This window comes from Amblyraja radiata, chromosome 3, assembly GCF_010909765.2.
Source record: "Amblyraja radiata isolate CabotCenter1 chromosome 3, sAmbRad1.1.pri, whole genome shotgun sequence".
NCBI classification, from domain to species: Eukaryota; Metazoa; Chordata; class Chondrichthyes; order Rajiformes; family Rajidae; genus Amblyraja; species Amblyraja radiata.
In genome coordinates, this window is record NC_045958.1 from 124,579,071 (window position 1) to 124,601,891 (window position 22,821).

Genomic DNA, 22,821 nt, shown 5'->3' on the forward strand with positions numbered 1-22,821 from the left:
ATTGGCTTCGGTAAGTTGTAAATTGTCCCTAGTGTGTGTAGGATAGGATTAGTGTGTGGGGATCGCTGGTCGGCACGGACTCGGTGGGGCCCATGGGCCTATTTCAACTCTGTAACTCTAAATATGGCATATATACTGTATTTATATTCAACAAACATAACGGACAATCATGTACACACAGAAGTTGCAGACGAGGTGTACTGGAATTAAAGCCGAGATGAGGGGTTTATTTAACGGTGGTGGGCGGGAGGGTGGTGGGTGGGGTTGGGGGGCGGTGGGAGGGGGGGAGGTGGGTATCGGGTGGATGGGGGTGGTGGTGGTGGGGGCTGTGATGGTTCTGTCCTCGGCACTAGAGCTGGGAGATCAAGCTCAATCATGATGGGGCCACAGCAACGGTTTCCAAAGCCAAAGGATGAGAAAGCAGAAGATACATGTTCTGATGCAGGCACTTAGATGGACAAGGGCTGATTAGGGAGAGTCAGCATCGTTTTGTACATGGGATGACGTGTCTCATGAAACTCATTCACTTTTTTGAAGATGTGACCAAAAAGGTGGATGAGGACAGAGCTGTAGATGTTGTGTACATGGACTTCAGCAAACCATTTGACAAGGTTTCGCATGGCAGACTGCTCTGGAAGGTTAGATCGCATGGAATCCAAGGAGAGATAGCTGAATGGATAGCACATTGGATGGCTCCATGGAAGGAAGCAGAGGGTGATGGTGGAAGGTTGCTTCTCAGACTGGAGGCCTGTGACTTGGGGTTTAGTGATAGACCTGTTACTGTTTGTCATCTACATCAATGATTTGGATGAGAACATACAGGGCAAGATTAGCAAGTTTGCTGATGATACAAAAGTGAGTGGTTTTGCAGATAGTGAAGATGGTTGTGAATGATTGCAGCAGGATCTGGAACGATCTTATAGAGGTGTATAAAATCATGAGATGAATAGATCGGGTAAACACACAGAGTCTCTTGCCCAGAGTAGGGGAATCGGGAACAAGAGGACATTGGTTTAAGGTGAAGGGGGGGATAGATTGAATAAAAATCTAAGGGGTAAGATTTTTACATAAATGATGGTGGGTGTCTGGACTAAACTGCAGGAGGAGGTCGTTGAGGCAGATGCCATCACAAAGTTTAAGAAATATTTAAATGGGTCGATGGATAGGATAGATTTAGAGGGATATGGGGAAATTTGCCAGCTAGTTGTGCCGAAGGACCTATTTCCATGCTGTGTGTGTCTGTGTGTGTGTGTGTGTGTGTGTCTATATCACTTTCACTCTATCACTATCCCCGATGTTGGGGGAGTCCAGAACCAGGGGCCACAGTTTAAAATAAGGGGTAAGCAATTTAGAACGGAGATGAGGAAACTCTTTTTCACACAGAGGGTTGTGAATCTGTGGAATTCTCCGCCTCAGAAGGCAGTGCAGGCCAGTTCTCTGCAAGCTTTCAAGAGAGTTAGATAGAGCTCTTAAAGATAACGGAGTCAGGGGATATGGGGAGAAGGCAGGAACGGGGTAATGATTGTGGATGATCAGCCACGATCGCATTGAATGGCGGTGCTGGCCTGAAGTGCTGAATGGCCTACTACTGCACCTATTATCTATTGTCTATTGTCACAGATGTGGGGGCTTTGGCGAGGGTGCAGAGGAGTTTTACGAGCAGGCTGCCTGGATGAGAGGTATTAGCTACCGAGAATGGTTGGACAGACATGGATTGTTTTCTCTGGAGCTTTAGAAGTTGCGGGGAGACCTGAGAGAAGTTTCTAAAGTTATGAGAGGCATAGATATGATAGACAGTCAGAACCTTTTCCTAGAATGGGATAATAAGATACTTGAGGACATAGGTTTAAGACGAGAGGGGCAAAGTTTAAAGGAGATGTGTGGGGCAAGTGTTTTTCACGGAGGGTGGTGGGTGCCTGGAACGTGTTGCCAGGGTGGTGGTGGAGGCAGATACGATCGTGGTGTTAAAGAGGCTTTTAGATAGGCACCAGGCATGTGCAGTCGGGGTAGGCAAGGTAGTCTGATTAAAATTATAAAAAGGTAATTAGTAAATGTAAATAGTAAAGATTTCTAATTCATTTACTAAATCAGTATTTATTATTAAATGGTTATTATTTTAATAATGGATCTTAGGTGGTCGTATTTCTCCCGTGCCTTTTATCCACAGTACGTGTAATACACGTAATTACGTACAACTCACGTGCCGTGGACGCTGCTTCAAGCCTTCACGTACAATGGGCAATAAAAGCAGCTGAAATCCTGCCTTTACACGGTGGACTGTGCACAAGGTGCTGCGCACGCCCACAGGAGAGGAGACCGATCTCCGCATGCGCGGTTTCACCATTTTCTGCGCGTGCGTGGATTTTTAAAAGTCAACTGACAGCCCAGGGCCTACCCGGAGTAATTCCTCATGGCACGAGGCTGATAGGCACATGGATATGCAGGGAATGGAGGGATATGGATCACATGCAGGTTGATAATGGTCTTGGCATCATGTTTGGCACCAACATTGGGCTGAGGAGCCTGTGCCTGGGCTGGACTGTTCTATGTCCTATGATTGAATGTAAAGGAGACGTTATTTTGTAACGGTGAAGCAGCTCACGAGCTGAGGATCAGTCGCGTGTTCACTCGATGTCCGCCACTCACACTCTACACAGCGGCTGTGGAAAGCATCTTGTCCGGAAATATCACAATCTGGTCTGGGAATTGCTCTGCCCAGGACAAGAAGGCTCTGCAGAGAGTAGTACGTTCGGCCGAACGCACTATGGGAACTTCACTCGCCCCCCTGCAGGAACTGTACATCAGGAGGTGCAACTCCAGAGCCAATAAGATCATGGGAGACCCCTTCCACCCCTGCAACGGACTGTTCCAGCTGCTACGGTCAGGCAAACGCCTCCGTTGTTATGCTGTGAGAACGGAGAGGTTGAGAAGGAGTTTCTTCACAGAGGCCATTAGGACTGTAAACTCCTATCTCACCAGAGACTAACTTTACTGAACCACTCTATTGCTTTTTTTTAAATTGCTGATTTATTTTTTCCTTTTTCCTTCCGCCCACAATATTTAATATGTAAAAGAATATGTGATTCTGTTCCATTCTGTTTGTTTGTTTGTTTTTTGCACAAAGTCCGCGAGCATTGCCACTTTTCATTTCATTGCACATCTCGTATGTGTATGTGATGAATAAACTTGACTTGACGTCTGCCTTGCTTTGTCACAGGGGGATTCTGGAGGACCCTTGGCCTGCAGTGACTCAAGAGGATGCTGGTTCCTGGCGGGAATCGTCAGCTTTGGCAACGAATGTGCTCTGCCCAACTTCCCTGGCGTCTACACGCGTGTGACAGCCGTGAGAGACTGGGTGGAACAACAGACAGGGGTGTGATCCAGCCAGCACCTCCCCCTGACGTCTCCCTCACCCCCCACCCTGGGGTGCTCCTCCCCTCCCCCCCTACACAAGGATCTCTCCCCCACCCTGGGGTGTGGACACAGACTGGGGAGTGAACCAACCAGCACCTCACCCTGCGGTCTGCTGCACCCCCTATCTCTGGATCTGTCATTTTCACACCTTACCCTTCCACATACCTCTAGTTTCCCCCTTCCGAGTCTGAAGAAGGGTCTCGACTCGAAACGTCACCTATCCATGTTCTCCACAGATGCTGCCTGACCCGCTGAGTTACTCCAGCACTCTGTGAAATGTCACCTATACATGTTCTCCACAGATGCTGCCTGACCCGCTGAGATACTCCAGCATCTTGTGTCTACCATCAGCATTGGAGTCTGCCCCTCAGTGTAAGCTCATTATTTTACACCTACAATGGTTTTGTTTCCTTTGAAAACTGATGTAAAATTTCAAACTAATAAAAGATCGTTTTGACGTCAATCCTGATTCTAGAGTAATATTTAACACTAAAGTGGCGACTAAGTTATGATGTAACAAATATGCTCACCCCTCCTGCTGTGTAAAGGCTAGTGATCAGATATAAACTGTAAATTATATATTCCAATGATTATTTAACAGAATAAAAGAAATAAGTTGAATTTTTATATCAAAGCTGTTGCCTGTGCATTATTGATAATGTTGTCTAATTAGTGTCGGTCATACAAAGTGGAAACAGGCCCTTCGGCCCAAATCATACGTGCCAACCAACATGCCCCATCTACACTAGTCCCACCTGCCCACTTTTCGTCCATACGCCTCCAAACTTTTCCCATCCATGTACCTGTCCAAGTGTCATTTAAATGCTGTTATAATATCTGCCTTGAGTACCTCCTGTGGCAGCTCGTTCCATACACCCGCCAACCTCTATGTGAAAATGTTACCCTTCTGGTTCCTATTAAATCTTTTGTCTCTCAGAGAAACATAGAAAAAGAGGAAAATTCGTACCCTGTTCCTGCTTTTTCCCCATATCCTTTGATTCCTTTAGACTTAAACTAAAGCTAACACTCTCTTGAATACAAGATTCAAGAGTTTATTGTCATGTGTCCCGGTTAGGACAATGAAAGTCTTGCTTTGCTTCAGCACAACACAATATAGAAGGCATGAATAACTTGCCACAATATAGAAGGCATGAATACATCCAGTGAATTGGCCTCCACTGCCTTCTGTGGCAGATAATTCCATAGATTCACAACTCTGGGTGAAGAAGTTTTTCCTCATCTCAGTCCCAAACATGTTCCCGATGTTGGGGGAGTCCAGAACCAGGTGCCACCAGCTGGTGCAGGAGCTGTGAGTATATCACTCCCCCGTGGGCCCACAGCACCACTAGCACCGCAGCCCACCTGCCTCAACTACCTCCTCTGGCAGCTTGTTCCATACACCCACTGTGTGGAAAAAGTTGCCCCCCGGATTCCTAATAAATCTTTTCCCCTTCACCTTGAACCTATGTCCTCTGGTCTTCGATTCCCTTACTGTGGGCAAGAGACTCTGTGCATCTACCCGATCTATTCCTCTCGTGATTTTATACACCTCTATAAGATCAGTCAATGAAGAAGCAGGCAAAGTCTCTCCAAAGCAACAAGTACACAAATTTATTTTTCTTTATTAAATTGCAAGCATTTTCTTCCTACAGTCAAAAGAAAAAAAGCCACTGTCAAGCTGTTGGCACATTCATGTACAAAAACAGATTAATTATACAGCCTGCTACCAAGCATTCCTTGTGAAAATACAAAGTCTAGGACCAGAAGCCAATATAGTATTATTACTGAATACAAGACATCATATCCCAATCAAAGACGTTGATTAAATCGACACAACCTATCGATATTGCACAAAAGTAATCAAACACTACACTAAAGTGTACTTGGAGAGCGGGAGCAGAAGACAGCTGTGTAGTTGGTCACCAAGGTAAGACAGCCTAATGCTCAAAGAAATACCATCAACTCTCAAAAACTACCCCCATACCTAGAGAATAATCATGCGGTCATTAACAGCTACGTCAAAGTTCTTATCTAACACATAAAACGCTTAAAAATCACCAAATGTTGCGTGACAGTTACAGTATAAAGCAGGTCTCAATTCCCTTAACTTCATTAGAAACGCACTCACATCAGGAAATAGGGCACCAATAGTCCACAATAAGTCCACAAACTGGACCAAAAGAAAAACAGATGGGGATTAAACATCCAAAGAACATCACTGGAGATTTTGTTCAGGCGATGGGGTTGAGGGAGACACCTTACTGCAAACAGACAGTGGCATCAAGAGGCAATACAGAATAAACTTAACACAACCGTTGTGGTTCCATATCAGAGAAACACTCTCAACCACTCTCACACTACAAGTTTCACAGACTGTAGCTTCTCATTTCTCCATCGTCTAAATATTTAACACCAACTTTTGCCATTAGTGGCTTGAATATGTTCACGACAACAGACTTTGTGCTGTTTCCCCAAGTGTGTCTGGGGGAGAAGTCCAGCGCTAGTTGCTTGTATTGAATGTGGCGACATGTCCACCCGAACCTTCGGCTAGTGACGGCAACTAGAGTCAAACTTCTCCACCGACAGAAACTCCTTTCACCAGCTTGGCTGTTTATCTGAAGCCGATATTTGTTATGGGAACGGAGATGCAAGGTGAAAGACCCAGCAATAGATACATCCCGCCCGCAAACTCACCATTGTGTGCCAAGTGTTGGATGGAAGCTGCCACAAAGGACCACGGCTAGTAAAATGTAAAAGGTTCTAAACAAACGGAATGTGCAGTGTGTGCCGCAACCGTCAGCTGCTACCAAACCAGTCGCTCCGCCATCTGCTCAATACTCCAGGTTCAAGGGGCATCTTTCAAATTCCAAGGGTCACGTTCAAGGGGTCACGGGGAGAGCATTGCTTAAAATATCCCCAGAACCCCACATAATCAGAACGGGAACACGCCATTGAGATAGGTCTCATTCTAAAAGGATGGATTGGTCATCATGCCAAGGTCATGTATGTGTTTGAACACGGGCCCCTGCATTGAGGTTTGATGTTCACCCATTGCCATGTTCCCAGTTCATTAAACCAATCACTTGAAATACTCCTTGCCCAACACAGAGAACAGGCAGGTGAATGGTTCAGGTGTGGACATCCCCCTGAAAAAACAGGTGTGGACACAACCCCTGAACAAGCAGGTGTGGACACAACTCCTGAACAAGCAGGTGTGGACACAACCCCTGAACAAGCAGGTGTGGACACAACTCCTGAACAAGCAGGTGTGGACACAACTCCTGAACAAGCAGGTGTGGACACAACTCCTGAACAAGCAGGTGTGGACACAACTCCTGAACAAGCAGGTGTGGACACAACTCCTGAACAAGCAGGTGTGGACACAACTCCTGAACAAGTAGGTGTGGACACAACTCCTGAACAAGCAGGTGTGGACACAACTCCTGAACAAGCAGGTGTGAACACAACTCCTGAACAAGCAGGTGTGGACACAACTCCTGAACAAGCAGGTGTGGACACAACTCCTGAACAAGCAGGTGTGGACACAACTCCTGAACAAGCAGGTGTGGACATCCCCCTGAACAAACAGGTGAATGTTTGTGTGTGGACACTCCACTGAGACCCAGGTACTGACCTTCTTCACTCAGGAGCCGTGAGTGAAGCAACATCCCTGAGGGAGGTAGTGAAAGGGAATGAGGAATACAGAGCTGTCTGCTTCAACACCCCATCAGACCCTGTTTCCACCAATCTTTGCACCACCACGCACAAGAAGCACAAGAAGCCACAAGACAGACACCGTTGTACAGATGCTGACACGTGCGCTCAGCTCTTGGACAACTTCTAATCTTGTGTGTGGACTCGACAAGATGAAGATGAGGTGCCGGCTGGCTGTGAGAATCATTCCTCCCCATCCCTGACTCTTCTGTAGATGGAAAGTTCCTGCGCTGGCTGACATGTTATCAGGAAAACAACTAAAGTCATAATCCCAAGGATTGAAGATCAATATTGAACTGATCAATGAGCCTATCAATAATTAAATCATATGCTGGGGTTCAGGAGTTTATCAGCACAGGTATTTCTGGCATGTATTGAAGGGCGGTGAATCTGTGGAATTCATTGCCACAGAAGGCTGTGGAGGCCAAGTCAATAGGGATGTTTAAGGCGGAGATAGATAGGTTGTTGATTAGTACGGGTGTCAGGGGTTATGGGGGGGAGAAGGCAGGAGAACGGGGTTGAGAGGGAAAGATAGATCAGCCATGATTAAACGGCGGAGTAGAATCGATGGGTTGAAATGGCCTAATTCTGCTCCTATGACTTTATGATAACTTGGAAAAACACTAGCGTTGGCATTGGTTTAATACAGCCACAGATACCGAGATCCAGTGAGAGTTCCACGGGGCACGTACAACTGCTGGGAACCATCACCCTGGTGTCTGATGTCCTCTCTCCATGGGGGCTACCTCCACTAACGTCAGGCACGAAATGTTGGCCATGACACTCCACCTTGGAGAATCGGTAAACAATTACAAATGCTGACAACTCCGTAGACAAGGCGGCTGGAGTGAGGAGAGGTTTGCAGAAGGGGAGAGTGACCACTGGATTGACCATCACTGACCGCTGCTGGGTCACACGAGGTGCAAGGGACAGGCGGAGGTAGAGGGGGTGAGGAAGGGGTGGGGGGTGAGGGAGAGGATGGAGTGTGGAGGGGAGGGGGAGTAAGGGGGGGATGAGGAGGGGGAGGGGGTGAGAGAGCAATGGTCAGTGGGGCTGGGACACACAGAGGCAATGGTCAGTGGGGGGTGGGTAAGGAGGGGCAGTGGTGGGCAGTGGGCTGGTAGGAGGTGGGTAAGGAAGGGCAGTGGTGGGCAGTGGCGCTGGGACACACAGTGGCCAGTGGGGTGCGGGCATGCGGGCGGTCTATGTGTAGGCGTTTAGCCGCTCCTTGGAGCGGGTGGAGTGGATGTCGTGAAGCTCTTGCTCCTCCTTGGACTTGATGTCCTCGTACTTCTGCATCCGGCACGCGTCCTTCACATACGCCCAGTTGGCAGACAGCACCATCAGGTAGTGGATCTGTGGGAGAGAGAGCAGTGGTCAGCACACTGACCCACACACTGACCCCCCCACACACACACACACTGACCCCCCCCACACACACACACTGACCCACACACTGACCCACACACTGACCCCCCCACACACACACTGACACACACACACACACTGGACCCCCCCCCCACACACACACTGACCCCCCCCCCACACACACACTGACCCACACACACACTGACCCCCCCCCCACACACACACTAACCACACACACTGACCCCCACACACACACACACTCACACACACACACACACACACACACACTGACACACACACACACACTGACCCACACACACACACACACACACTGACCCCCCCCCACACACACACACACACTGACCCCCACACACATACACACACACACTGACACACACACACTGACACACACACACTGACACCCACACACGCACACTGACCCATTCACACACACACTGACCCACACACACACACACACTGACCCACACGCTGACGCACACACACTGACCCACACACTGACACACACACACGCTGACCCACACACACACACACAGACCCACACACTGACACACACACACACACTGACCCACACACTGACACACACACACGCTGACCCACACACACACACACTGACCCACACACACACACGCTGACCCACACACACACAATCACTGACTCACACACACACAGACCCACACACACACACTGACCCACACACACACACACACTACCCCCTCTGCTACAATGAAGCCAATTCCACAGCCTCTTTGCTGCAGCTTTTGTGGAGAGAGCATTCTCAGTGCCATCATATCAGTATTCACTCAGTGGGTCACTCATGTCTGCGAGTTATGTCAGGCAGGTGGCTTCACTTGTTCACTGAGTATTTTCAAAACAGCTTGCGGAGCCATGTGGCATTAAGTTGGATGAAGTTCACTGAAGCAAGCATCAGCTGTCACGGTGTACCGACACACGCAGCTCCCCACCACTCAACGATCAATATTGGCAGCTAGTGGTGTGTGTCTAAAGGTGCCGTTACCCTGGTGATCAATGCCCACAAAGGTGCCGTAACCCTGGTGATCAATGCCCACAAAGATGCCGTTACCCTGGTGATCAATGCCCACAAAGGTGCCGTTACCCTGGTGATCAATGCCCACAAAGATGCCGTTACCCTGGTGATCTTTGTTCTTAATGGTCCCATTATCCTGGTTATCTAGTTCAGTTTAGTTTAGTTTAGTTTAGATTAGTTTAGTTTAGTTTAGTTTATTGTCACGTGTACCGAGGTACAGAGAAAATACTTATTTGCGGTCTCCCAATCACGGGAAAGACAATGCATGATGACTATCGAGCCGTCCACAGCGAACAGATACAGGATAAAGGGAATAACGTTTCTGCAAGATCAATCAATAAAGTCCAATTAAAGATTAAAGATAGTCCGAGGGTCATCAAACGCTCCTTGGTTGTGGTAGAATGTCTGTAAAGGTGCCCATACTCCGGTTATCTGGAGAGAGTGCGGGCTTGACTCTGTACACAGCCATCATCTCCCCACAAGGAAGTTCCAGCCAAGCTCTTTGTTTGTGGCAACAGATGGAAGATGGCGTTGGACGTATGAGCTGAGGAGAGGGGAGCCGCACAGATTAATGGCCACAGTCCTGGTTCATGGTACTGGCAGCACAACGTCTCAGCAGTTAATTAATTGGCTGAGTCTGGGTCAGGTTTATTCTGTGACAGTAGGAGGGATGTTGGATATCTCTCATCCTTGTCAACTGATTCAATAACAGCCGCACGGTGGCGCAGCGGTAGAGTTTCTGCCTCACAGCGCCGGTGACCCGGGATCAATCCTGACTACAGGTGCTGTCTGTACGGAGTTTGTACGTTCTCCCCGTGACCTGCGTGGGTTTTCGTGCAGTGGGGTGGGGTGGGGTGGGGTGGGGGTGACAATAGACAATAAACAATTGGTGCAGGAGTAGGCCATTTGGCCCTTTAAGCCAGCACCGCCATTCAATGTGATCAGGGCTGATCATCCCCAATCAGTACGTCGTTCCTGCCTTCTCCCCAAATCCCCCGACTCCGCTATTTTTAAGAGTCCTAACTAGCTCTCTCTTGAAAGCATCCAGAGAACCTGCCTCCACTGCCCTCTGAGGCAGAGTATTCCACAGACTCACCACTCTCAGTGAGAAAAAGTGTTTCCTCGTCTCCGTTCTAAATGGCTTACTCCTTATTCATAAACTTTGGCCCCTGGTTCTGGACTCCCCCAACATCGGGAACATGTTTCCTGCCTCTAGTGTGTCCAAGCCCTTAACAATCTTATATGTTTCAATGAGATATCCTCTCATCCCTCTAAACTCCAGAGTGTACAAGCTCAGCCGCTCAATTCTCTCAGCATATGACAGTCCCGCCATCCCGGGAATTAACCTTGTAAACCTACGCTACACTCTCTCAATAGCAAGAATGTCCTTCCTCAAATTAGGAGACCAAAACTGCACACAATACTCCAGGTGTGGTCTCAATAGGGCCCTGTACAACTGCAGAGGGACCTCTTTGCTCCTATATTCGATTCCTCTTGTTATAAAGGCCAACATGACATTTGCTTTCTTCACTGCCTGCTGTACCTGCATGCTTACTTTCATAGACTGATGTACAAGGAACCCCAGATCCCGTTGTACTTCCCCTTTTCCCAACTTGACGCCATTTAGATAATAATCTGCCTTCCTGTTTTTGCTACCAAAGTGGATAACCTCACATTTATCCGCATTAAACTTCATCTGCCATGTATCTGCCCACTCCCCCAACCTGTCCAAGTCACCCTGCATTCTCATAGCATCCTCCTCACAGTTCACACTGCCACCCAGCTTTGTGTCATCTGCAAATTTGCTAATGGGGGTGGGGGCAGGGGGGTGGAGTGGGGGTGGGGTGGGGGGGGTTGGGGTGGAGGTGGGGGTGGGGTGGGGGGGGTGGGGTGGAGTGGGGGTGGGGTGGGGTATGGTGGGGTGGGGGGACGGGTGAAGAGCTGGAGGTGTGTAAAGACCAGGACCAATCTGAGCCGGCCACAAATGACTAGTCAGGGCGGTGCCTGGTTGGTCCATTGTTGTCCAGGGGAGGTGTGATCTCAAGTGAAACAATGTGCAGGAGTGTGGAACTGGTAAAACGACGAGGGTGGAGGAAGGGAGCAAGAGGGGAGGGGAACATGAGATGAAGTTGTGTATAATTAGATAATTCAATATTCATACCGCTGTGCCCAAGCGAAATAAGAGGTGCTGTTCCTCCAGTTTGCATGAGGTCCCACTCTGGCAATTGAGGAGGGAGGCCCAGGACAGAAGGGTCAGTGTGGGAATGGGAAGGGGAGATCCAGCCGGCCCTGGCGGACTGAGCACAACTGTTCAGTGAAACAAGTCTACGTTTGGTCTCGCCGATGTACAGGAGCCTACATCGGGAACACCAGATGCAGTAGATGAGGTTGGAGGAGGTGCACCTGACCCACCGTCTCACTTGGAAGAAATGCTGAGGTGCCCGGACAGAGTTGAGGGGAGGTAAAGGGACAGGTGTTGCATCTCCTGCGGTTGCAGGGGAAAGTACCTGGGGAGGGGGTGGTTTGGGTGGGAATGGACGAGTTGACCAAGGAGTTGCTTGACTGACCTTTCTGCCCTGGGCCTGAGGGACAACCTCTTCACACCATGGGCCACCGGTGGGTATATTGGACAGGTAATATAACAACACTTAAACAACACTTGGACAGGTACATGGATTGGACAGGTTTAGAGTGATGTGAGCCAAACGCAGGCAGGCTTTTCTCTGTACCTCGGTACATGTGACAATAAACTTCCACCTTGGTCGGTATGGTCAAGTTGGGCTGAAGGGCCTGTGTTCTGCAGAATGAATGGTGGAACAAGGCAGAGGGTTGATATAACCCATTTCCCAGGGTGGAAATGTCAAAGACTAGCGGGCATGGTGTGAAAGTGAGGGGGGAAAGTTTAAAGGAGATGTGCGGGACAAGTGTTTTACACAGAGGGTGGGGTGGGGTGCCTGGAACGTGCTGCCGGGGGTGGTGGTGGAGGCAGATACGATAGTGGTGTATTAGAGGCTTTTGGATAGAACATAGAAACATAGAAAAATAAGTGCAGGTGCGGGCCATTCGACCCTTCCAGCCAGCACTGCCATTCAATATGATCATGGCTGATCATCTAAAATCAGCACCCCGTTCCTGCTTTTTCCCCATATCCCTTGATTCCTTTAGCCCCAAGATCAAAATCTAACTCCCTCTTGAAAACATCCAGTGATTTGGCCTCCACTGACTTCTGTGGCAGAGAATTCCACAGATTCACAACTCTCCGGGTGAAAACGTTTTTCCTCATCTCAGTCCTAAATGCCCTAGCCCTTATTCTGAAAACGGTGAACCCTGGGATGGCAGGACTTTCATAAGAAGAAAGACTGGATAGACTTGGCTTGTACTCGCTAGAATTTAGAAGATTGAGGGGGGATCTTACAAGATTCTTAAGGGGTTGGACAGGCTAGATGCAGGAAGATTATTCCCAATGTTGGGGAAGTCCAGAACAAGGGGACACAGTTTAAGGATAAGGGGGAAATCTTTTAGGACCGAGATGAGAAAAACATTTTTTACACAGAGAGTGGTGAATCTGTGGAATTCTCTGCCACAGAAGGTAGTTGAGGCCAGTTCATTGGCTATATTTAAGAGGGAGTTAGATGTGGCCCTTGTGGCTAAAGGGATCAGGGGGTATGGAGAGAAGGCAGGTATGGGATATTGATTTGGATGATCAGCCATGATCATATTGAATGGCGGTGCAGGCTCGAAGGGCCGAATGGCCTACTCCTGCACCTATTTTCTATGTTTCTATGTAACCTTGGTTCTGGACTCCCCCAACATCGGGAACATTCTTTCTGCATCTAGCCTGTCCAATCCTTTAAGAATCTTATATGTTTCTATAAGAGCCCTCTCATCCTTCTAAACTCCAGTGAATACAAGCCCAGTCGACCCATTCTTTCATCATATGTCAATCCCACCATTCCAGGAATTAACCTGGTGAACCTACGCTGCACTCCCTCAATTGCAATAAAGTCCTTCCTCAAATTAGGAGACCAAAATTGCACACAATAATCCAGGTGCAGTCTCACCAGGGCCCTGTGCAACTGCAGTAGGACCTCCTTGCTCCTAAACTCAAATCCTCTCGCAATGAAGGCCAACATGCTTACTTTCAGCGACTGATGTACAAGCACACCCAGGTCTCGTTGCACCTCCCCTTTTCCTAATCTGGCACCAATCAGATAATAATCTTCCTTCCTGTTCTTGCCACCAAAGTGGATAACCTCACATTTATCCAAATTATACTGCATCTGCCATGCATCTGCCCACTCACCCAAACTGTCCAAGTCACCCTGCAGCTTCATAGCATCCTCCTCACAGCTCACACTGCCACCCAGCTTTGTGTCATCCGCAAACCTGGAGATATCACATTTAATTCCCTCTTCTAAATCGTTTATATATATTGTAAATAACTGGGGTCCCAGCACCGAGCCTTGCAGCACCCCACTAGTCACTGACTGCCATTCTGAAAAGGACCCGTTAATTCCTACTCTTTGCTTCCTGTCTGCCAACCAGTTCTCTATCTATGTCAATACCCTCCCCCCAATACCACGTGCTCTAATTTTGCCCACTAATCTCTTGTGTGGGACCTTGTCAAAGGCTTTTTGAAAGTCCAGATACACCACATCCACTGGTTCTCCCTTATCCATTCTACTTGTTACTTCCTCAAAAGATTCTAGAAGATTAGTAAAGCATGATTTCCCCTTCATAAATCCCTGCTGACTTTGACCGATCCAGTCATTGCTTTCCAAATGTGCTGCTATAACATCTTTAACAATCGACTCACTACCGATGTAAGGATCTCTGGAGAGAAGGAATGGGTGACGTCTCAGGTCTGAAGAACAATCTCGACCCGAAACATCACCCATTCCTGTGGTCCAGGGATGCTGCCTGACCCGCTGAGTTACTCCAGCACTCTGTTAAACGTCACCTATCCATGTTCTCCACAGATGCTGCCTGACCCGCTGAGTTACTCCAGCACTCTGTTAAACGTCACCTATCCATGTTCACCACAGATGCTGCCTGACCCGCTGAGTTACTCCAAAACTCTGTTAAACGTCACCTATCCATGTTCTCCACAGATGCTGCCTGACCCGCTGAGTTACTCCAGCACTCTGTTAAACGTCACCTATCCATGTTCTCCACAGATGCTGCCTGACCCGCTGAGTTACTCCAGCACTCTGTTAAACGTCACCTATCCATGTTCTCCACAGATGCTGCCTGACCCGCTGAGTTACTCCAGCATTCTGTGAAACGTCACCTATTCCTTCTCTCCAGAGATGCTGCCTGACCCACTGAGTCTGTGTTCTGTGCTCTGAGCACCATGAAGCATGTTGCCCGTGTGGTGCTGATGGAGCAGCATGTACTGTATTGGATCGGTCTGGGGGCCAACACCAACCCTCTCTCTGACCCGTCCTAACCCTCCCTCCCTCCCTTCCTCCCTCCCTCCCTCCCTCCGACCCTTTCCCTCCCACCTCCGCAAAGGCAATGAGGCCGCTCGTACCTGCCGTTCTACTATCCCTACTCGTACTTCCTTACATTGGGACAGGGCCATTCAATAAACAAATGCAGGACAATGTGACTCTGTGACTTCCTGGGCATGTGGTGCGTCCACGGTTTTCTGAGTGCAAAGTGGTTCCAGTGGTATTTACACATCAACACACAGATCACGCCACACGCGGTGTCTGGCAGTGGGTCACGCGTGTACTCACCATAGCAATGACGGCAGCTCCCGCCCCAGCTAGGGCCACGATGAACAAATGGAACGTCATGTTCAGCTAGGAGGCAGAATAACAAAGACAACCGTCATACATAGCACATGTGTGTAGTCAGCAGCATGAACAACCACCATACAAGGCCCATGTATGTAGTCAGCAGCATGAACGACCATCATACAAGGCCCATGTATGTAGTCAGCAGCATGAATGACCATCATACATAGCACATGTATGTAGTCAGCAGCATGAACAACCATCATACATAGCACATGTATGTAGTCAAGAGAATGATCATTCCTTGCATACATGCCCAGACATGTTTCTGTGACAGGGTTAATTCAGAGACTAGGGTCCTGAACTAAAAGAAAGGAGACTTTGAAGGTATGAGATGGGAATTGGCTCGGATAGACGGGCAAATTATACTTGGAGGGTTGACGGTGGAGATGCAATCGGAAAGATTTAAAGATCGCGTGGATGAACTCCAAGAAAAGGAAGATCAGAATGATGTCAGTTTTTTGGTTGAGGAAAAGGGGAGGTGCAACGAGACCTGGGTGTGCTTGTACATCAGTCACTGAAAGTAAGCATGCAGGTACAGCAGGCAGTGAAGAAAGCTAATTGCATGTTGGCCTTCATTGCAAGAGGATTTGAGTTTAGGAGGTTTTACTGCAGCTGTATAGGGCCCTGGTGAGACCACAACTGGAGTATTTTGTGCAATTTTGGTCTCCTAATTTGAGGAAGGACATTCTTGCTATTGAGGGAGTGCAGCGTAGGTTCACCAGGTTAATTCCCGGGATGGTGGGACTGACATACGCTGAAAGAATGGGTCGACTAGACTTGTATTCACCGGAATTTAGAAGGATGAGAGGGTATCTTATAGAAACATATAACATTCTTAAAGGATTGGACAGGCTAGATGCAGGAAAAATGTTCCCAATGTTGGGGGAATCCAGAACCAGAGGTCAAGAATAAGGTTTAAGAATAAGGGCTCGGCCATTTAGGACTGTGATGATGAGAAAAGTTTTCAGCCAGAGAGTTGTGAATCCACAGAATTCTCTGCAACCGGAGGCAGTGGAGGCCAATTCACTGGATGTATTCAAGATTAGTGATGTTTCAAAGAGTTAGATTTAGCTCTTTGGGCTAAAGGAATCAGGGGATAAGGGGGAAAAAGCAGGAACGGGGTATTGATTGTGGATGATCAGCCATGACCATATTCAATGGCGGTGCTGGCTCGAAGGGCCGAATGGACTTCTCCTGCATCTGTTTTTCTATGTTTGTTTGTTTCTATGTTGTTAAGCAAAGCTGAGGTCAAGTAGGGAAACTACAGGAGTGGATTCTTCGAGGAAGGATTTCCTCCCATTTGGTGGAGAACGGGCAAATTAGGAACAGTCAGCATGGCTTTGTACGTGGCAGGTGGTGGCTCATGAAGTTCATTGAGTTTGAGAAGGTGATGAAGGAACTTGATGGGGTCGGGTGGTGGATGTTGTCTACATGCATGTCTGTAAGGCTTTGGATAGAGTCCCTCATGGTATTCAGACCCAGAAGATCACACGTATGGGATTGTCGATGACTTGGTTATATAGATTCAGAACTGGCTCATTCATAGATGGCAGAGGGTCAGGGTTGTGGTGGAAGGAAGATATTCAGGCTGGAGGTCTGTGACCAGTGGACTTCCGCAGGGATCTGTGCTGGGACCTCTACTGTGTGTGATAGATATATATTATATATATATAAATGATCTAGGTGTAAATGTAGATGGGTCAGTGAGTAAGTTTGCTGACTACACCACAATTGGAGGAGTTACAGACAGTGAGGAAAGCTGTCAGAAGATACATCAGGATACAGAGCTGTTGCAGAAATGGGCTGAGAAATGGCAGATGGAGTTTAATCTGAGCAGGTGTGAGGTGTTGCACTTTGGGAGGTTGAATGTAAGGGGAATGTTGATAGTTAATGGCAAGACCCTTAACAGCATTGATGTGTAGAGGTATCTTGGAGTCCAATTTCATAGCTCACGGAAGGTGGCAGCACAGGTAGATAAGGTGGGAAAGGTAGCTGCGGTATGTTTGCCTTCATTGCTAGGGGCAGTGAATCTATGACTTTATGACTGTCATCTACTAGTACAAGTTGACATAACAAACTAGATGGGAATAGATCAACTTGAACCAATGACATGAGCGGAAATAAAGCAGAAAGCGAGTATATAATCTGTGATACATTTGGAAGTTTTATAGATAATTCAGGGCGTTGCAGTGTGAAGACTCTAAAGTCTAGAGAGGACTTCCACTGGTCACCTGGCACAAGTGCTGGAGTAACTCAGCGGGTCAGGCAGCATCTGTGGAGAACATGGATAGGTGACGTTTCACAGAGTGCTGGAGTAACTCAGCTGGTCAGGCAGCATCTGTGGAGAACATGGATAGGTGACGTTTCACAGAGTGTTGGAGTAACTCAGCGGGTCAGGCAGCATCTGTGGAGAACATGGATAGGTGACGTTTCACAGAGTGCTGGAGTAACTCAGCGGGTCAGGCAGCATCTGTGGAGAACATGGATAGGTGACGTTTCACAGAGTGCTGGAGTAACTCAGCGGGTCAGGCAGCATCTGTGGAGAACATGGATAGGTGACGTTTCACAGAGTGCTGGAGTAACTCAGCGGGTCAGGCAGCATCTGTGGAGAACATGGATAGGTGACATTTCACAGAGTGCTGGAGTAACTCAGCTGGTCAGGCAGCATCCTGGCTGATTGTGGTGGGGACAAGTGACAGGTGGATGCGGGAGATTAGAGTTTTTTATAAGCAGATGAGCAGACAAAAGCCAGAGATGAAAAGACTGAAAGTGTGAGAAAAAGTTGTGAATTGTGAAGTTAGAGGAAGGAATGGAGGTGGAGAGGGGAGGGGGGATATGGGTGGGTGTCCAGGTGCGGCACAGGGGAGAGGCGGGAGGGAATGGAGGAACACAGTAGACCTTGGTGGAGAATTCAGTGAAACGGTGGCAGGGTCTATGCTTAGTCTCGCCGATGTACAGGAGCCCACACCAGGAACAGCGGATACAGTAGATGAGGTTAGAGGTGGTGTACGTGAACCTGTATCTCATCTGGAAGGACTACTGGGGTACCTGGGTGGAGGTGAGGGGGAAGGTAAAGGGACAGGTGTTTCATCTCCTGCGGTTGCAGGGGAAGGTACCTGGGTGGGAAGGGATGAAGGAACCCTATATGTAATGTAGATTGCAGGGTGGTGAATCTGTGGGATTCATTGCCACAGACGGCTGTGGAGGCCATCGATGGATTGTTTTAAGGCAGAGGTAGATAGATTTTTGATCGGTACGGGTGTCAGAGGTTGTGGGGATAAGGCAGGAGAATGGGGTTAGCAGGGAGAGATAGATTAGCCATGATTGAATGGTGAAGTAGACTTGATGGGCCGAATGGCCTCTTTCTGCTCCTATCACATGACCTTCTGACTTACATCAGTGGACTGGCAGAGTTTGCTGAAGCTGTCGTTCAAGGCGCACACCGTCTTCTGTTCGTGAATGGGGACGATACCTGGAACAGCAACATCTGGTTAGTTTAATTTAGAGATACAGTGCGGAAACAGGCCCTTCGGCCCATCGAGTCCGCACCGACCAGCGATCACCCTGCACACTATTTAGTTTAGAACTACAGCGCGGAAACAGGCCCTTCGGCCCACCTAGGCACCAACCAACGATCACCCCGTACACTAACGCTATCTTTTACTCACTGGAGATAATTTACAATTTACCGACCCTGCAACGCTGCCAGGACAACAGACCTTCATCAGATCAAGATCACTGCACTTAATACTACAGGGACTTGTAAATGGCCCCAAACTGGCGACTCTGTAAACTGTCTCAGTGTACTGCTGCTGTACACCTGTACTGTACTGAGATGCTGATCTAACATGTATCTAAGTGCTTATGTACAGTGATATTGTACTGAACTGTATACGACAATGAATTTCACTGTACTCTGTAAACGAGACAAATAAAGTACTGTACTGCACCATCCGTGGGTTGCTGGTGACAAGCGGTCTCTGTGACAATTGGCAAACGCCAGCATCAGAGGCCCAGTTACACGTCACCACAGGGTCTGGTGCTGGCACATTGGTGGGCAGGAGGGAGGGAGAGAGACCGTGTCCACGTGTGATCCTGACCCAAAGCGCACCTGCTGCCAGTCTCCACATCTATTCAGTCTCCACATCTGTCCCCAGTCCACATCTGTTCAGTCTCCACATCTGTCCCCAGTCTCCACATCTGTCCCAGTCCACATCTGCCCGAGTCCACATCTGCCCCAGTCTGCATCTGCCCCAGTCCACACCTGTTCCCAGTCCACATCTGCCCCAGTCCACATCTGTCCCAGTCCACACCTGTCCCAGTCCACATCTGCCCCAGTCCACATCTGCCCCAGTCAACATCTGCCCCCAGTCTCCACATCTGTCCCCAGTCTCCACATCTGCCCCAGTCTCCACATCTGCCCCAGTCTCCACATCTGTTCCCTGCCTCCACATCTGCCCCAGTCCACATCTGCCCCAGTCCACATCTGCCCCAGTCCACATCTGCCTAGACCACTATCTCCAGGGGAGATCTCCAGTCATACCACCGGGTGGCGCCATCAACGATGACAGCCTCGCCACCAGTCTGTCTGTCTTTCTGTTTTTTGTTATGTTTAGTGGGTTTTAAAAGTTTGTGTTAATGTTGTCTGGTTTGTTTTATGTGGGGGGTGGGGGAGGGGGGTGGGAGGAAACTTTGTTTTCAGTCTCTTACCTTGCCGGTGATGTGACTGTTTTCTGGATCGTATTTCCGGTCGCTCTGCGGCCTAACATCATGGAGCTGGCGGCCTTGCTCAGGACTGACTTTGAGCCCCACCGCAGGGCTGTGGACTTACCATAGGAGCCTGAGAACCCTTGCCTGGGACCGATGCTCCAACCGTGGCCTGCGGATTCCACCATCGAGGAGCTCGCAGTCTCGGGTAGAGACCGATGTCGGGAAGCTCAAGATCGCAGGTGGTTTGACCAGCCCCGACCCAGGGTCCGATCGCCCTGCACGGGGGAGCTGAGATTCCCCCGATGCAGGAGCTGATCGCCCCGACGCGGAGGGCCCGACCGCCGGCTACAGGAGCCACGATCGTCCCGACAGCGGAAGTTTCGAGGCCCCTGACCGCGGGAGAACAAAGAAGGGAAGAGATTGAACTTTTTTTTCACCTTCCATCACAGTGAGGAATGTGGAGGAGTCACTGTGGTGGATGTTTATGTTAAAATGTATTTTGTGTGTCTTGTTGCTGTTTATTGGTATGACTGTACGGCAAATCAAATTCCTCGTATGTTGCAAAACATACTTGACCAATAAAGTATGATTATGGAGGGAGATGGCGTGTGGAGACAGTTGGGTGGCGGGGAGAGGAGAGAACATTCCGGCAGGTACCTACCGAACTGACGGAGGTCAAGGCAGAGGTCGGTGGAGTCGACCAGGGTGATGTTTTGACAGAGCGCCCAGACGTTGAAGTACATGAAGACGGGCAGTGAGGTGAAGGCTGTCACTCCCAACCACGCCAACATGAAGATGTACGTCAGCATGATGAACTGCAAGAGAAACCGAGCGGTCAGAGCTGGGTGGGACCCACGGACACCAACCACTGTCCACTGCCCACAGCCCACTGACCTCCACTGCCCAATCCCCAACTGACCCACACCTCCACTGACCCACTCCCCACTGACCCAGCCCCCACTGACCCACCCCCCACTGACCCAGCCCCCACTGACCCAGCCCCCACTGACCCAGCCCCCACTGACCCAGCCCCCACTGACCCAGCCCCCACTGACCCAGCCCCCACTGACCCACTCCCCACTGACCCAGCCCCCACTGACCCAGCCCCCACTGACCCAGCCCCCACTGACCCAGCCCCCACTGACCCAGCCCCCACTGACCCACTCCCCACTGACCCAGCCCCCAGTGACCCACTCCTCACTGACCCAGCCCCCACTGACCCAGCCCCCACTGACCCAGCCCCCACTGACCCACCCCCCACTGACCCACACTCCCACTGACCCACTCCCCACTGACCCAGCCCCCACTGGCCCAGCCCCCACTGACCCACTCCCCACTGACCCAGCCCCCACTGATCCACCCCCCACTGACCCACCCCCCACTGACCCACCCCCCACTGACCCAACCCCCACTGACCCACCCCCCACTGCCACACCCCCCCACTGATCCACCCCCCACTGACCCACCCCCCCACTGACCCACCCCCCAGCCCCCACTGCCCCATCCCCCCACTGATCCACCCCCCACTGACCCACCCCCCAGCCCCCACTGACCCACCCCCCCACTGCCACACACCCCCACTGACCCACCCCCCCACTGATCCACCCCCCCACTGACCCACCCCCCAGCCCCCACTCACCCACCCCCCAGCCCCCACTGACCCACCCCCCCACTGACCTACCCCCCACTGACCTACCCCCCACTGACGAATCCCCCAGCCCCCACTGCCCCACCCCCCCACCCCCCACTGACCTACTGGCCCATCCCCCCTACTGACCCATCCCCCCCACTGACCCAACCCCCCACTGATCCACCCCCCCACTGACCCAACCCCCACTGACCCACCCCCCCACTGACCTACTGACCCACCCCCCCAATGACCCAGTGACCCATCCCCCCACTGACCCACCTCCCACTGTTCAACCCTGTAGCTGAAGCCCTGTGATCCAGGCAGCATTGGTGAAAGCCTCAATAGACAATAGGTGCCAGAGAAGGCCGTTCGGCCCTTCGAGCCAGGCTCATCTGCAGCCTCTCAATAACCTACTCATCCTTCACGTCATGGGGCAAGCAGAACTGCATCATTAACACAGTTGACTCTTCAAATGCCTTATAAATGCTGTGATAGTCTCAGCGTCAACTACCTCCTCCGGCAGCCCGTTGCACACAGTCACCACCCTCTGTGTGGAAAGGGTATCCCTCAGGTCCTTATTAAACCCAACCCCCCTCACCTTAAACCCATGACCTCTGGTTCTTTATTCCCCTACTCTGGCCAAAGGACACCTTTAGGACCAGAGGTCATAGCCTCATAATTAATGGACGGTCCTTTAGAAAGGAGACGAGAAGGGATTTCTTTAGTCAGAGGGTGGTGAATCTGTGGAATTCATTGGAGGCCGTCAATGGATATTTTTACGGCAGAGGTAGATTTTTAAGGCAGAGATTGACAGATTCTTGATTAGTACGGGTGTCAGGGGTTATGGGGAGAAGGCAGGAGAATGGGGTTGAGAGGGAGAGATAGATCAGCCGTGATTGAAATGCTGCTAATGATGCTAATTTCCGAGTATGAAAATGGCCATAACTTTTTTAATACTTGAGATATGAAAGTGAATTAGGTGTCAAATTAAACTTCTTTTTATGCTTTATCTGATGGGATAAATTGCAGACTTGATTTTTAAAATCTCAAAATTTTGTGACATTGCTACACATTGTTTCCCGACGATGCAGAACACATTCCAATTCCAAACTTAC

At 49.8% G+C, this 22,821-nt stretch overlaps 2 protein-coding genes and 1 long non-coding RNA gene across 3 annotated transcripts in view; 2 read left to right on the plus strand and 1 right to left on the minus strand.

The window, feature by feature from the left end:
- LOC116971610 (transmembrane protease serine 9-like) overlaps nt 1-22,821 on the plus strand; it is an 865,719-nt gene that overhangs the window by 12,574 nt on the left and 830,324 nt on the right. The gene's annotated exons all lie outside the window — the stretch shown is intronic.
- LOC116971519 lies at nt 6,335-12,939 on the plus strand. Its single transcript, XR_004411514.1, has 3 exons — nt 6,335-6,449; nt 10,061-10,066; nt 12,930-12,939. It is a non-coding gene; the product is annotated as an uncharacterized LOC116971519 (long non-coding RNA).
- On the minus strand, nt 8,090-20,905 carry LOC116971515 (proteolipid protein DM beta-like). The gene is made up of 4 exons (XM_033018746.1): nt 20,738-20,905; nt 18,762-18,838; nt 15,304-15,369; nt 8,090-8,484 (listed from the first exon to the last, which is right to left on the minus strand). The coding sequence occupies exons 1-4, from the start codon at nt 20,883-20,885 to the stop codon at nt 8,332-8,334; spliced, it is 444 nt and encodes a 147-aa protein (XP_032874637.1). The 5' UTR covers nt 20,886-20,905; the 3' UTR covers nt 8,090-8,331.

What these genes read in the sequence shown, in the direction of transcription:
- LOC116971515 (XM_033018746.1), bottom strand. Translation starts at nt 20,885, where the DNA reads ATGCTGACGTACATCTTCATGTTGGCGTGGTTGGGAGTGACAGCCTTC. An exon ending in CCTTGACCTCCGTCAGTTCG is followed by an intron (nt 18,839 to 20,737) that starts GTAGGTACCTGC and finishes TTGCTGTTCCAG; the next exon opens with GTATCGTCCCCATTCACGAA. An exon ending in AACTCTGCCAGTCCACTGAT is followed by an intron (nt 15,370 to 18,761) that starts GTAAGTCAGAAG and finishes TCTGCCTCCTAG; the next exon opens with CTGAACATGACGTTCCATTT.